At 37.7% G+C, this 16,946-nt stretch overlaps 1 protein-coding gene across 4 annotated transcripts in view; it reads left to right on the top strand.

Moving 5' to 3' along the window:
- PDCD10 (programmed cell death 10) overlaps positions 1-16,946 on the top strand; it is a 47,331-nt gene that overhangs the window by 7,717 nt on the left and 22,668 nt on the right. For all 4 annotated transcript variants that reach the window (XM_008266442.4, XM_070073196.1, XM_070073197.1 and 1 more), the window contains exon 2: positions 10,108-10,315. In XM_008266442.4, coding sequence (XP_008264664.1) covers positions 10,220-10,315 — 96 coding nt within the window. In that variant the 5' untranslated portion in view covers positions 10,108-10,219. The remainder of the gene's footprint in view (positions 1-10,107; positions 10,316-16,946) is intronic.

The following is a 16,946-nucleotide window of genomic DNA, read 5'->3' on the forward strand; positions in this document are numbered from 1 at the left end:
TGCCTTCCAAGCATTTTTGTCAAAATTTCAGACCAGGATTTAGCAAAATTTAGACATTGGAATAGGGTAAAAAGATGTAAGGATTGTCACAACTATAAGGAGATGTTTGTTTTTCTCCCTGAACTAGTTGTTTCAGACTATTTTAGGAGCCAGTTGTTATTTGTATTGTTCCTCCCACTTCCCATCAGCTAATTCCGAGGTAATGAGCTCTTTGATTCTGTTGTCAACCTTTGATTATCTTATATAGATTATCTCCATTTATGAATTATCTCAAGAAGGTCATTGATCCTGTCTTGATTTCACTCTGCTACCCAGCCTGCTTCTGGGCCATGTCTTCCTTTAGTAAGTTGACCCATGTACATTAAGACAATGAAGAGTGATTTTAAAGCAGCCTGACAAATAGTTGTAAAATGCATCTGATGGCCAAATTCCTTTATGTATTACAAAACTAAGTAATTTTCTTTGGATGATATGAGTATATGTGACTTCTGGTGACCCAAATAATTTACACACCAATTTGGCAAATGGGGAAGAAAAGGTTGTGAAAATATGGTGTATAAGTGGTCTTTATGACATTGTGATATCAATATTAAGACCATACTTGTATATGCTGTGTAGGTACAGAACTAGGATGAGGCAAGAGAGACACTTACGGTGCAAAATTTAAGAAGGCACTAACCCAGCATGTCAAGAAAGTCAGAGTTTGTGCTCTAGGTGTCTGGTTTGTCTTACCCTAGCTACAGCCCTTTCACATGTCATGTTCATAGAATTTTATATAAAATATCAGTATCAAAATGAATTGTTTATAAGGCATACCAGCCACTGTATTGTTTTATATACATTCAGTACTCAACCTTGTGAGGTGAGTACTTACATTAATTTCCCACTGAATTCAGAGAGATTAAGTTATTTAAGTAGTATTACATAACTGAGCAAAAAAACCAAACTTGGGTCTTTCTGTTAGAAATCAGAGCATTTATCCTGCTCTATAAGGTACATTTGCATGTGGAAAAAAATAATTACTTCCTGTCTATTTTATAAATTTCAGTATTAAGAAACAGCATCCCCCAAAATATGTAAGAGTGTACACTTGACATGATGGAGTGAACTTTTACGGTGTCAGATCTCAGCTGACCAAATTGGAGATCCACAGACTTGTGCTGCTGTGTGTTCTAATGCCTCTATTGAAACAGCCACATGCCCTCTTCAGTTTCTAGATACTTGTATTTTGTTTCTGGAGTTCTTGACTATATGCTGGTTGAGCTATGGATGACACAGAGGGTAGGTTAGTCTACTAGTAGTAGGTCAGATGGGCAGACTATCTTGCTAAAGTACAATAGGTCGCAGTAGCATGTTTGGTTAAAATACATATCACCATTTTTTTTTTTTTAGGTTTATTTATATTTGAAAGGCAGACTGATAGATCCGTCCATCTATCCACTGGTTTGCTCCCCAAATGCTTGTAACAGCTGGTACTGGGCTAGGCCTAAGCTGGGAGCCAGGAAATCCATCTAGGTCTTCTATGTGGGTGGCAGGAAACCAGGTACTTAAGCCATCTGCTGCCTCCCAGGTGTATTAGCACAAAGCTAGATCAGAATTGCAGAGTAACTGTGACTTGAATTGGCAATCAGAGGATGCAGGCATCACAGAAAGGTGTGCCAGGCTGCAGCTTAACCCACTCCACTACAGTGCCCACCTTTGTTTTTTAATGTGAATTTCTTTGGATTTTTGTCTCTAAATTATAAAACTTGGAGAGCGAATTAGATAATATATAATGGCTATTTTTGCTTTTAAAATCTCTTCACATTTAAATGTCTTCACATTTAAGTTTCTTGGACTCATTAGCATGTGTGACAAGAGTAAGGGTAAATTTACTCTTTAGAGCTTGAAAACTGGAACTCAAGCATGAAAAAATATGGATACAGATGTCCTTTGCTAGCTGTTAACCTTACTGTTAGGGTCACTCTCCTTTATTCTTCATAATGCATTGGTCAAAATGTTTGTGTCCTGATTGTTCTAGGGTAGTGGTTCTCAGATATGGAGGAGGAGGTGTTTAGGAGCTCCTGTGAAAGAGAGGGGCTGGTAAAATAGTTGCTTAATATGTTTATTGGATGAATGACCAATTTAGTGTGTTTGTTCTCATATATAGGATTTTATTAAAAGTTTTTGGTTTTGTTTTAAGAAAGTCTACTATCATAAAGAGTTTCCAAATATTCTTCCTTTGTTTATCTGGCTTTCAAGAGTTGTGGAGGAGGCCTGTCTTCGAGAGAGACCTGAACTTGTTATCCTAGATTAGACTGTGTGTGCATTTTTCTGTGCTTAATTATTATAGCTAATATTAAATAATTACTGTGTGCCATGCACTCTTCTAAACACTTCATCTGTAACTGCATTTAATATTCACAACAATCTTAAGTGAGAGGTATTAGTCCCATGTCATAAGAAAACTATCCCCACCTCTCATGTAACAGTGTTCTTAATGTTGCTGGGTATGACTCAAACACTTCTATTCTTATTTGACTTTAGGTAATGCTGTAGACTTTGAAGTTTTTCTTAGAACCTTAACTCTCTATAGAAAAATAAATTTTTGCTTTGAAATGACTGATTTATAGGCATATGTTTAGAGCCAGTTCTGCTCTTAAGGAACACCTATCTGTTACAGACATACTCCGATTGACAGTGAATGATAAAGCTGATGGAGTCACATTTATAGCACTTTTCATTTAGGTACTTTTCCATCATGAAGCATGGTGCTCTCATTTGCCAGTGTTTGTTTTCAAAGACATTTTTTTTTATTTGACAGGTAGAGTTATAGACAGAGAGAAAGGTCTTCCTTCCGTTGGTTCACTCCCCTAATGGCCGCTACGGCTGGCGCTGCGCCCATCCGAAGCCAGGAACCAGGTGCTTCTTCCTGGTCTCCCATGTGGGTGCAGGGGCCCAAGCACTCGGGCTATCCTCCACTGCCCTCCCAGGCCACAGCAGAGGAGCAATTGGGACAAGAACCCTGTGCCTGTATGGGATATCGGCGTTGCAGGTGGAGGATTAACCAAGTGAGCCACGGTGCAGGTCCCTCAAAGACATTTTAATTGAAGTTGAGATGGTGTTTTAGGTAGAACCTCTGTGACTTCTTAATGGCTTAGCAGATACTTTTCTTATCAGTTGTATATGTTGAGATGTTGAAGATTTTGTCTTTTTTTTTTTTTTTTTTTTTATCTTGAGAAAAAAACAAAGCTAGAGCTCTTGAACCAGTTAGTACTATCAGCTACCTGGAAGATGTGGTTTAACAGAGGGTGCCTTTCTAGGTTTGATTGAGGGGGTTAAACTTCCCAATGAAGTGAGAGTTCATTTTGGAATGTCTACTTTAGTTGTGTGTGGGGAGCAACTGGGAGCAACTCGGACTAGACTAAGTTACTGGAATTAAGACTTATTCTATGCATCTGCTTTCCCACAATATGGCGCTGAGAAGGGAAACAACTTCTACACAGCTGCCTCCAGTTCAACCAATAAACTGTGGGACCTGCTCCTTATTGGAGGAGAGCAGCGTACTCGGCGTGTGGGTAGCAGAGTTGGGATTGGTGGAAGAGGACTATAAAGGAGGAGAGAGACGACATGCACCAGGAACATCTAAGGGGGACATCTAAGGGGAACACCTGTGCAGCCCCCGAGAGAGCCGGCCAGCGGTGTGCCGCTCCCCCGCGGAAGTGGGGAATGTGGCAGGGGGAACCGCCCTTCCACGGAGGTGGAAGGACCAGCAGCCAACCCGGGAAGGACCAGCAGCAAACCCGGGGAGGGCCGAGCAGACAGAAGAACAGCGCAGGGTCCTGTGTCGTTCCTCCACGAAGACGGGGAGTGACATAATGGTGCCGTGACTCGGATAGGAAACCTATGCAGGGTTTAGTGTTGTTCCTCCACGAAGAGGGGGAGCGACAGTTGTGTAGTTGTTTAAAAGTGCAGAAATACAGTACTTAATAACCTAAAGCCATTTAACAGAATTTCTGTTTGGTTTAGAAATTGCCTCATTTTAACTATATCTCTTTTAGGTATACAGCTCCATTGTTCTCAATCTTAAAAAGAAGCTAAAGCATAGAAAGGTGAAGTGACATACTCAGAGAGAAGGTGCTTTTTCATATATAGTCAAAGTGCTATAAATTACACAAATGAACAGGAGATTATTTCTAGATGTCCCTTAAATGCAAAAATCTGTTTACTAAACTGACTAGTGCATGTTCAGGGAGGTTTAAGTTATGCATAACCTTATTAAGAAAACCTGTAGAATGGAGACCTTGAATTATAGAAAATAAAATTTGAAGAGGAAGGAAGGAGAGAGAGGTAATATATATTCTAAAGACTTAAGTTCATTTTAGTCTCAGTAGCATCCCTCACTTACTGCATTCGTCTGCCCCGCTTTTCTCAACTAGCTTCCTCCTCTAAATCTTTTATCTCATTTGGAAATAGCTATAGCATTTCAACATGAGAAGGCCCTAAAAGATGTGAAGGTTATGATAGCAAGTGCCAACCTTTCCGCCTGTGTGAAATAGATAGGTTGTGATTTAGAGAATCTTGGAAAAAAATCTAGTTTGTCTAGGAATCTGATGGGTATGATTCTTGATGCTTTCATATTGAGAGGAAGCAATGGCTTGTCAGTTATTTGAAACACTGAATCAACCAGCTCTTGGGAAGGACATCTTTACTCGAATTTTTAAATAGTTTTTATGATCTAATGTGAGGCTTCTTTAAAAAAAATTCCCATGAAATTACTTTTGAACTTACAATAGATAACCAGTAATGAAATCTTTGAGTATCAAGGCCTTTAAGATTATACAGTTTCACCCTCTTTTTGTTTCTAATAGAGAAATAAGGCATATGATATAAGTGAGACTTCCACAAAATTTGAACTGTAAACTCAGGTGCTTAGTCAAACAGTTTCATCCATATCCCTGAGATTGGTCTTAGCAGCTAGTTTTTCTGACTCTAACCACTGTGCTTGCCATCCCTATGGTTCCTAGCCTGACATGTTTATAAGAATCATCTGAGTTACCTGTCAGAAATGCAGATCCCTGGAATCTTCCCTGGAGGTTTGGAATGAACAATCTTGCAAATGAGCACTTTTAAAAGATTTATTTATTAATTTATTTATTTGACAGAGTGAGAGCAAGAGAGCAAGAAAGAGGTAGAGAGAAAGATAGAGATCTTCCATCTACTGGTTCACTCCCTAGATGGCCATGGTTGAGACTGCTCCAGGTCAAAGCTAGGAGCCCAGAACTCCATCCCAGTCTCCCACAGGGTAGCAGGGACCCAAGAACTTGGGCCATTTTCTGCTGCCTTCTCAGGTGCATTAGAGAGCTGTATAGGAAGTGGAGCAACTGGGATTCAAACCATTGCTCTGATAGGGGATGCCAGTGTGGTAAGCAGTGGCTTAACCCACTATGCCATAACACCAGTCCCCAAATAAGTATTTTTAATAGGGACTGAAATTGTGATAATTCAGATCTTCCAACATTTAGGAACTGAAACACTTGTTCACTGTTACCTTGAGAGTTTTACTTGATTTCCTTGTAAATTTCTTTTGTTGGAATCCTGATTTTATTTGTAATCATTTGAAGGTTGTATTCTCTGTTTGCTATAGTGGGAAGAGCTTGGAATGGCTAACAAAGTAAGGGGTGGGCATTTGGCTTAGAAATTAAGATGTTTTTCATTCAGATAACTGTGTCCAAATCTGAGTGCCTGGGTTTGATACCCACCTGGTTTAGGGAGCTGACTGCAGCTTCTTGCTAAGAAGCCAGTGATCTTCAACTGTCTACCCCAGTGGGTAGCAATGATGACCCAAGTGATTGGATTCCTGCGGCTCTTTCGGGAGATGTGAATTGAGTTCCTTGCTTTGACCCCTGGCTCAGCCCAGAGCCACTGTAGGCATCTGTGGAGTGAACCAGCTGATGGCAGCATAGTCTTGTCTTTCTCCCTCTGCCTCCCAAATAATTTTTTTAAGTTAAAAACTAATTAATTATGAATGAGTCTAGACATTTTAGATTTTATGTTTATTTTTATTTTGCTAACCTTGATATTGGAAGAGTATTATTAGCAAGACTGATTCAACTTATAAATTGCCCTTCTCTTATCTCATTCATTTATTTAACAGCAATTAAGTATCTGCTATGTGCCTGCTGTGCTGACTCTACGGTCTTTATAGTAGAAAGAAATACACTTATAAGTGGGAACATAAATACTTGTAAATGGGAATATAAATAACCCTAACTCTAACCCTATTCCTATCTAGAATGAATAAACTCTTTAATGTTCATGAGCATTTTGTTGAAAATTTAAGTAAATAATCAATGAATAGCCTCCTTTTTAGGAAGGGATATTGTGGGAATTATAAGAATTTGAGACCAAGTGAAGGGCTATGTGCTGGATTGAACCTGTAGAGAAAGACAACAACAACAACAGAATACCCATCTATTCATATTTTAAGTGCAGAATTCACTTAGGAAGCCTTGTTTCTACCAAAGAACTGCATATACCAGTAACAAGAACTTCTGTTTGGCCACTCCTTTTATTTGGGAGTAAAATAACTTTGGTGCTAGAGTTATCTCATGCCCCAGACGGACTAAAGTGAGACTGTTTAAGGAAGTGCTGATTCTGAGCCCTGAGATAGAAAGAGTGTAGCTCTTTAAATGAGCACACTCTAGTTGGTAGAGCAGGGTACCGATACACCAAGTCTTAGAGTTTGGCAGTAGAATGGCAGGGGCTTTTTTTTCTTTTTGCCTTCTCACTCTAACCAAGCAATAATAGTCGTCAGCCCAAGAAGATATTTAAAGCTGATTCATCTTGTGTTAGAAGTTAGCAGTGCTATTTTGAATATCTTTAAGGAAATAAGGGAAAAAGTATAAAATGAGAAGGTTTCTTGTAATCTATTTTGAGTTCCCAAAATCACAAGGGGTGTTTGAAGAAAATTTTGTTTACAAGTTTATGTTTAAGATCTTGTCATCTCCAGTTCTGGTTCTCTGTCTCTTTTTGATTCTGTGGATGCTAATTGATCAAACACAAATCTTGCTTTGAACTGTAAAATTTTCTCCCAAAGCAACACATCTGAAATGAAGATAAAGTGGTTCTTGCTATTGTTGTCACCATAACAGTCTCTCACATTTTCACTGCTTATTTTTAGCTAGAAATTGACCAGGGGAAAGTCACTGCACCCTTTTTGTACTTTGGTTTTTACTGTAGATATGGGGTGGATGAGATCACTTTTTAAGGCCCTTGGAGCCAGTGATCTTCAACTGTCTTCATCTGCATGATCAATACTCATCCCAGAACCCAGTATACTGAAAAGGCTGAAACTTTGCTAATGTGCCACTAAATTGAAAGGGAGGGATCCTGTCAAATGGGCAGGTAAGGCCTCACATCTCACTCAGCTCATCTGATCCTTGTTGAACCATTTCAACTTAAAATACAACTGGAAAGAATGACAGAAACATATTTTAACTTACAGTTGAATCAAAACTGGGAGAATAATTCAATATTTAAAATTCTTATTGGTAGTGTTGACTTTAATGTCCTGTAAATGCTATTGAAGTAGTGAGTACCTTCCTAAACTAGGATTGTGATTGTGTTTTCTCCAGTGTTGAGTTCTAAATTGACTAATTGGAGCATTTTCCATAGAAACAATATTAGAAGGTAGTTCTATGTGGTATTGACCAGCCACCTACTATTAGCTTATAATGCTGTTAAAATACTGTTCTTTTTGATGACAAAGGACAGCTGATAGTACTATAAAATAAGTCTTAGAGGAGAGATTTATAAAATGCAACTTTAAAAAAGTTCAATGTATTTATAAAAGGTAAAAATTAAGTATTTGAGCAAGTTTGTTGGCGTATCTAGGTAGAGATGTCATCAAGAATTCTGAAAGTGACTAGCCCACTTAACTGTCAGCTTTTGTGTCTGCAGTGATGTGCATGTGTGTTTAAAAGAATAAAAAACAAAAAGTGATTCCATTGTGCCTGCTATCCCTATTAGTATTTCATTTATTATTGTCCATGTTCAACAGCATTTACAAATTTTGGCCACCTTCTCTTTGAAACTCCTATTTTTTTGTGATGCTGATTCTCTCTCCCAATTCTCCCATAGCAATCAAAAGTTTTCATTTTCTGTTTTCCCTTATTAAATACTTTTTTCTGTAATTGAATGAGGTAGCTGTTAAAGTTCTGTTGCTAGTCCTTGTTTTGCTGTATCTCATTTGCATTTTCATTGATAATATGTCTTCTGCTCTTCATACTCTACAGTCATTCCATCCTTTTCATTTTGACTGGCATCACTGCATTGTAGCTCCTCTCTTTGTTCAAATTTATTATGGAATAGTATTTTCAGTTCATTTCTAGGTGGAAAAGTGGATCACCAAGATTCATATTAATTAGTGAAATAGGAACAACAGGACACCAGTTAATATGAGTATGTAGCTATTTCCTCTTCATGATTATTCCAGCCTTGTTTGACTCTTACAGTGATATATCAGATCACTGCCTTCAGTTTCTCTTCCATTGTCCCTTTGACCAAAGCATGTACTTATATCGGATCAAGTAATGATTTTCTCTTGCCCTATAGAATAAAATTTAAGAATTGGCTTTTTGTTGTTTTGAGAAGTGTGGGAGCAATTTTCAGCTCAGACACAAACAAAACCGCTCCATGAAAGGCAGAGTATAACAGAATGAGAGATGGAGAGACTGAGAGTGAAAGAGATCTTCCATCTGCTGGTTCACTCACCAAATGGCCACAATGGCCAGGACTGGGGCAGGCCAGGGCCTGGAGCCAGGAACTCTATCCTGGTTTCCCACATCTTCCTCTGCCTTCCCATATGGATTAGCAGGAAGCTGGAAGGGAACCTGAGAAGCTGGATTCAAACTGGGGCTTCAAAATGGAATGCTGACTTAACCTATTGCACCACAAAGCTCATACATCTATTAGTGAAAAAATAACTCCCAAATACTTTATTGGGGAAGTGGTGATGGTGGGTGGGGTTTGGGGGACTTATTTTTATTTCCACTTTAAACTTGGTTTTGTGATGTGAGGTTGTCTAATGTAGAGTTAAAGTCCTGAGATCAAGTTTTAGATCTCTGCATGTGTGATCTTAGGCAAGTTATTTATAATCTGAGCCTGCTTTCGAATCTGTAAAAATGAAGTTATAGCTGTAAAGTAAGTTACTGTGAGGACCAACTTCATGTAAAAATTATTTTATGTATGAAAATGCTTTTTAAGTAGTATTAAATTTTCAGTATTAATGAATTTGTTTAATACAGATTTGCCACTACTAATACTCTTTCACTTCATGACTGGGGATATTTTTTACCTTGGCAAAGGAAATAAGTAGTTGTATTTTGAAAAGGAGCATATTTCTAAAACTCTCAAAACAATGTCTCGATATTGGTGAATTCTTGATTTGAACCCAAAACTTTGAGCATCTGTAAGCTTTTTTTTCTCTCTCACTTTTTTTTTTAAAGATTTATTTATTTATTTGAAAGAGTTACACATTGAAGGAGAGGCAGAGAGAGAGAGAGAGGAAAGAGAGAGAGAGAAAGGGAGAGGGGTCTTCCATCTGCTGATTCAATCCCCAAGATGGCTGCAACAGCCGGAGCTGCGCCGATCCGAAGCCAGGAGCCAGGAGCTTCCTCCAGGTCTCCCATGCAGGTGCAGGGGCCCAAAGGCTTGGGCCATCTTCTACTGCTTTCCCAGGCCATAGCAGAAGCTGGATGGGAAGTGGAGCAGCTGGGACTAGAACCGGCGCCCATATGGGATGCTGGTGCTTCAGGCCAAGACGTTAACCCGCTGTGCCACAGCGCCGACCCCCATAGAGAACTCTTAAGTTCAAGTTAAAGCAGTTCTTGAATCACTGCTTTGTGAAGTAGTACCTAACCAGGGGAAGGTAAGCAGTGGGAAGAGGCAATATTTGAGTTTGTGGAGGAAAAGCTAGATGTCTTATTGAGCAGGGTTCAGGTAAAATATACTAATAAATGAGTTTTCCATAAATTAGGAAGTCTATAATTTGGAGAGGAAAATTATTGATTTTTATTGTTTTTCCTTAATATAGTTAATTGCTGTCTTCTGTTCCTCCTTCACTAGGTCAGTGTATGTTTTGTTCCCCATTTCACACCAAGAGAGAAAAGAAACACTGCAGTGAATGAAGATTCCTCTGCATTTTAGCACTGCTTTTTCTACTGTAGTTGGCTTTTGAATGAGGATGACAATGGAAGAGATGAAGAATGAAGCTGAGACCACTTCCATGGTTTCTATGCCTCTCTATGCAGTGATGTATCCTGTGTTTAATGAGGTAAGTGAATAAACGTTGCCACATGTGATCTGTGCAATTCCTGAATGCCTGCATCACTGTATCATTTATTGCTTGTTTATCCTTTCACATATAAAATACTTGGATAAATGAACTACATCTATGTGCTAGGCATTATGTCAGGGCATAATACAGTGAAAACCACACCAAACAAATATATGACTCCCTTCTAAAGGTTGCATCATAGTGGGAGAGTTGGTCATTGAATGAAAGCACAAATAAATCAAAAATTGTTGTAAGTACAATGAAGTCCAAAAAAATGTTAACTAAGAAAAAAATAGCAGGACATTTTAGGAGTCAGGACAGGCTTTTTGAAGAAGAAACCTATATGCTAAGATCTGAAAGAGAGAAATAAGAGACAGTTGAAGAATAGGAGGTAATTACATTCAAGGTAGGTAGCTAGCAGGAATAGGCAGGAAAATCCTATTAAGCGTTTTGTTATTTCTGTTTAGAAGATACCATTGCTCAGTATCTGGTGAAGATGTGGTTGCTTTTGTGATGGAGGAATTGTCTTGGACCTAATGTCAGTACATTTTAGATTTTTCTTTTAAATTAATTTATCAAGGTATGTAGTGGATTCTGGAGCTAGAAAGCACTTGGAGATCATTTAATTAATCCCTCTCTCTCTAATGGTGAAGCCCTAAAATTGAAATTATTTCCTAAAATTACCCAAATCTGAAATCATCTGTAGATCATTTGACTCCAAATTCAGGGGATTTAGCCTTTTTTGTTTAATAATTACTTTTCCTTGCTACTTTAGTATAATCTAATTAGCTTTCAGTATCATTAACCTTATTCCTATTATGGCTGCAAGCCCTCATCATTTCTAATTTTTTATCCTCTTTTGTAAAATATTTTTATTAGAGCAAGATTTGAGATTTCAGAACCATTTTTCCCACATTATTGGATTTGTAGTTGATACTTGTTATGATCATAAGTCTTGGCATCAGAATGATATATTTATCCACTTCACTATGAAAACTACAGATCTAGTTCCCAGTTTAGATATACATTTTGGAATTTTTGACATTTAAATAGTGTTAGGTTTGATGATCACAAAGGAAAATTAAAAATGGTGGCTCTGTAACATAACAAGGAAGATTCTAGAGCCAAGTGCTCCAGGGCTAGTATTACCATGATTCAATATCATTAGAAACTTAGATTCTTATCTGTTCCATGGTACTGTTCTTCAGCTTCCATTATCAAGGTCACCTCACCACACAGGGTAATTGCTGATGCTCCATCATCATCATCATCATCATCATCATCGTGTCCTGAACTATCTCATCTGGAAGGGTAGAAAGTGTAACAGAGTGTGGGATTCTGTTTCCAACTGAGTTCACTTCTTTAAAATACTCCTTTTGAAAGGAACTCTATTTACATCTCATTTGCATGATCTTAGGCTCATGACTAAACTTAGCTGTATAGGCAGTAGGGCACTTTAGGAGTGTTGCAGCGTCTTTTGAAAACCCTGTTCTTGTTCTGTAGCTACTACGTTAGTATTGGAGGCACTCCTTTAGTACCTATCTGTGGTAGCTGTAGCCAACACTTTAGGGAATAATTCCACTAGTTTTGTTCTGATACTTTATTTGTGTTTTGCAAGTAGCTATAACTAGAAGCAGGTGCTTCAATTCTTAGTATTTACTTGCAAATACTCTGTTAGAGTCTGGAGGTATGAACAAGAAAAAAAAAACCAGCATGTCTGTTCTCATGACTCTATTAGGGAACAAAGATATTTAAGCAAACTAATTATTTAATTATTTTTGTAGCAACAATGAGGTAAGCAGATAGTCGCTGAAAACTGATGAGTGACCTATCTTGATGATAATTAGAGTTTGAACTTCCTAGATACTCTAAGAACTAGTATCGCATTTTTACCCTGAAGTACTCCAGCTATCACGTCTATGTACCTGACTTGGGCTGTTGGGCAAAATTGTTGGGGAGAATTTTCTGTATTTATATGATATTTTGAGTCTTTACTTGGAAGGAGAAAAATTTACATGTAAATCTTCACTTTGAACTCCTAGTAAATGAAAAAAACTATTATTCTAGCAATTTGAGTGGTCTTTCTGTAGATAGAAAAAATGGCTATTATTTGAATCTTGACTTTGCAAAAGAGTTCTGTGGCATTCTGGAAAAATGAAATTTGTAATAATATTGATAAACTTTTTCTTATTTTATTTAAGTGTAAGGGACATTAACTTGAAATAAAAAGAAGTTGTTACAAATGTACCAGTAATCTCTTCTGTAAATAATGACAGTGATTCTCTTCCAATGAGATCTGAAAACATACAAGAGTACTTCACAAAGTTCACAGAAAATCAAATTAAAATATATTTATTTTGTTGTAAAAATTTTTGAGATCTCTGCCTGTGAAGGATCATCAAAAAGATATGGAAAAATTCCAATTATGAATAAATTATGCATAGATTTAAAAAGTTTTTTGAATATAGATTTATCAAATTTCCTATGAAGCTTTTGAAGTATTTTCCTGTATAGATTAATGGACCCAGAATTAGCAAGCATTGCCACATCTGAGAGCTATTTGTAAGATGTTAAGTTTGAGAATGAAATGACTGAAAGTGACAGGCTGAGATACACTGCAGCAAATCGTCATGTCTGAAACTCAAATTGAATTTGCTGATTTGACATCACATTATCAAACTTTAAAAAAAATTATTTCTGTTGTGGTGTATTCAAACATGTTCAGAACTGTAGAGGTTTAGGCATAGTAAATGCCTAGGTCTTCATTTAGGAATGGGATAAGTAATTATTGTACCTTCAAGTGTGAAGTGTTTAGTTACAAACTACCTCATTCCATTCTAGCATTGTTCTCTGTTCATTCCAATGTGTGATTGTATTATGCAAATAAGATACCTGAACAACTAAATATTAATATCTAACTGTGATTCATTCATGAATTTCTCTGTAAATGTACTAATGGGGAAATTCTAGCTTAGTTTGGCTCTATTTTACTGTGCTGTTCAGATTTAAAGATAAAAACGATTGTCAAATTAACCTACCTGAAAATAATAGTACCACAGTGAGGAAGAATGTTGTATTCTGAAGCTAAATGATTCACTAAATCTTGTCTATAACGTATTGTAAGAATTAAAAAGATTATTCTTTTATTCTTTGTTTTTAGATCTATAATAGCTACCATGGTAGTCCAGAAATGTCTTTTTAAAGGATTTTTAGCTAGTAAGACATCCTTAAAACTGGCAAAATTTTAGTACTGTTATTCCAGCTTACAAGGCAAAGTTATTTATGGAATTCTGGGAGCTTGATGCTTGGCTAGATTTAATAAAGCTACGCCAGACAGCTGAGAAGGAGTAGACTTCTTGTTTAATCAGCTGCTGTGGAGTTCAGAGTCCAAGTATATTGGTTGTGTTGTAAATTACAGTGAAATAGGTCGTCTTCTTGCATAATGGGATGGACGCTTTCTAGAAACATGCCAAGTCTTAGATCACATTCTCATGTAGCTATTATTGCTTACTGATTCTTCATATACGAAGGAGAGAGCTGTGATTCAGTTCTTCATTCCAAGAGAAGTTAAACTGGGAGTCTTTTTGTATGACCTTTTAGAGGAATTGTTTTAAGATGAAATACGGTTTCTGAAGCAAGATTTGTCATGTTTTCAGAAATAAATAATTTGGGAACTAAAGATCACACAAAAGTATACTTCTGAATAAATAGTATCCTTGCATGCAGAAGCATCTAATTGACTCTTGGCAGATATGCAGCTTGTAATTATTCTTAGTAAGCAATGATACCTGGTAATATTTCTCCAGCTTTACCTAATTAACTTTTTGTTTGTTTTTCTATTGAAAAACAATCAGACCTCAAACTTTGACTTTTATAAACGTGCTTCACAATGTAATCCCATCATCCAGATATGATCATAGTTAGCATCTTATATTTGTTTTTTTTTTAAAGATTTTTATTTATTTATTTGACAGGTAAAGTTACAGACAGTGAGAGAGACAGAGAGAAAGGTCTTCCTTCCGTTGGTTCACCCCTCCAAATGGCTGCAAAGGCTGGAGCTATGCCGATCCGAAGACAGGAGCCAGGTGCCTCCTCCCGGTCTCCCATGCGAGTGCAGGGGCCCAAGCATTGGGGCCATCCTCCTCTGCCTTCCCAGGCCACAGCAGAGAGCTGGACTGGAAGAGGAGCAACTGGGACTAGAACCGGCGCCCATATGGCATGCTGGCACCACAGGCAGAGGATTAACCTAGAGCGCCATGGCACTGGCCCTAGCATTTTATACTTGAATTACTGCTCTCCACCCACTAGGCTGAATAACCTTGTCTCTGTTGCTTATCTGTAAAGTGCACATGAACAATAGTATACTAATTTTCACAGCTCTGAAATAAATGAGTTAAGGTATTATAAAATGTTTAGCATAGTACTGGGTACACAGTAAGTGTTAGAGTCTTTCACATATATTTTCTGACAATTTGTTATCAGACCACAGAAATTGGTATGCTTGCAAGCAATGTTTTTAATGGAATGTTTTTAGACTAGTTAGGTGGCTCTGCTTACCTTTTTCCTTTTTTTTTTTTTCCAGACAGCTTAGCAGTCCCAAGAACTGACTCTTTGAGAAACATTTGTAAACTTAGTATGTTCACAACACAGCCAATTTGCTTTCTCTGTGGCAGTTAAAAAGCAAGTGGGCAGTCCCTTTCACCTATACTTCTGTTCCTCTGACATACGTACTTTTCTACCTAATGCACTTCATTCTTATTTGTATCATAGGAGATGTAGTTGGCGTTTACGTTATTGTGACTTGGTCCAGTTTAATTTCTTTTAAGAAACAGGATCGGGGTTGGCATTGTGGCGCAGCGGGTTAACGCCCTGGCCTGAAGTGCTGGCATCCCATATGGATGCCTGTTCCAGTCCTTGCTGCTCCACTTCCCATCCAGCTCTCTGCTATGGCCTGGGAGAACACTGGAAGATGGCCCAAGTCCTTGGGCCCCTGCACCTGTGTGGGAGACCTGGAAGAGGCTCCTGGCTCCTGGCTTCAGATTGGTGCAGTTCCGGCCGTTGTGGCTAGTTGGGGAGTGAACCATGGGATGGAAGACCTCTCTCTCTCTGCCTCTCCTCTCTCTGTGTAACTCTGACTCTCAAGTAATAAATAAATAAATTTTATACAAACAAAAAAAAGGAAACAGGATCTGTAATCTTTGTGAAGAGGGTATAGACAGGATTATCAACATGGGAATATCACATCTTACCTAACTTTGAAAAAACAGGTGGATTTGTACACAATTCAGAACCAGTTAAGCTTATTATTTTGACCTTTAAAAAGACACAAGTATTTATGAAAGACTCTTTCAAACTTGAGCAAAAGACAAAGTGGATTTTTTTTTTAGTTGCGGATTTAGGACACTAGCTTGATGCTAGAAAAGTGTAAGAATGAACTAATATTTCCAGAAGAAGCAATTTATTAAATAAGATCTCTATGGATTAGAAATTAATGTGTGAGCTTTTAAAATATTTTCACAAATCAACCAAAGAATGTAAATTAGAGAAGTTTGCAGTTGATATTAAGTGCTCTGAAAAACTGCAAAGAATAGAAACAGTTTATGAGCCAAAGGAGTTCATAAAACTGAGTAGCCAGTATGTGGAACTGAGGCAAAACCTAATGTTAGCTTCCTCCAGTCTGTCTGTTCTTTCCAAATGTGTGTCAGCAGATACTTTTCCTTCTTGGTGGGATGAGATGTTATGCTTTTCTCTCATTCTGGTTTTCTTTCCCTCTTTTACCGGTGACAAGGAAGTCAGATATGTATGAGGCCCAAGCATTATCTGTCCCTGTCTTGACATCCATTAACGTAAAATGTGGTTGTATGTTTCTTTTCTCTTAGACCCAAAATATGGATTATGAGCTATCAATAACTTGAGAAAAATTACTGCATTGGTTCTTTAAAGATACCCTAGCCAAAAAAAAAAAAAAAAAAAAAAAAAAGGCACTGAACTCAGTTGAAAGTACTAGATACAAAATGGAAATGCTTAGGTTTCCCTAACATAGACATAATCATCACGTCCCCATGTGTTACAGAGCCCCAAAGAAACCTCACAATGGGAAAAATTCCAAGAAAGGTATTTCCATGAGGCCAGGCCCTACTATTTAAAGACCAGCTCAGACACTGAGGCAAAAAAATGTCCTACATGAAGGATCTCTGTGAGTGAGACTCCAGTGGAAAGAAATGGCCATCAAAGGATGTACTTTTCTCTGAAGGGAAGAGAGAACTTCCCTCTTACTAATGGCCTTGTCTAAATACTGACAGAGATTGTGGATTCAAAAGGCTTACATAGCCATGGCAGCTCATGTTAAGAGCCTCGGTGATCACTGATGTCATACATAACAGTGTTAATTGTTAAATTAACAGCAGGAGTCACTGTGCACTTACTTTCCATGCAAGAGCCCTGTCCTCAGTGAGTTGTATTATGAGAATTAACTGTAAAACTTGTTATCAAACAGTATTTTTGAGTGTTTGTGTGAAAAATGTTGAAATCTTTACTTAGTATAGAGTTGGTCTTCTGTGTATAAAGTTAATTGAAAATGAATCTTAATGGAGAATGGGACTGGGAATGGGAGAGGGAGGAGATGGTG

Source organism: Oryctolagus cuniculus, chromosome 4 (genome assembly GCF_964237555.1).
Source record: "Oryctolagus cuniculus chromosome 4, mOryCun1.1, whole genome shotgun sequence".
NCBI lineage: Eukaryota > Metazoa > Chordata > Mammalia > Lagomorpha > Leporidae > Oryctolagus > Oryctolagus cuniculus.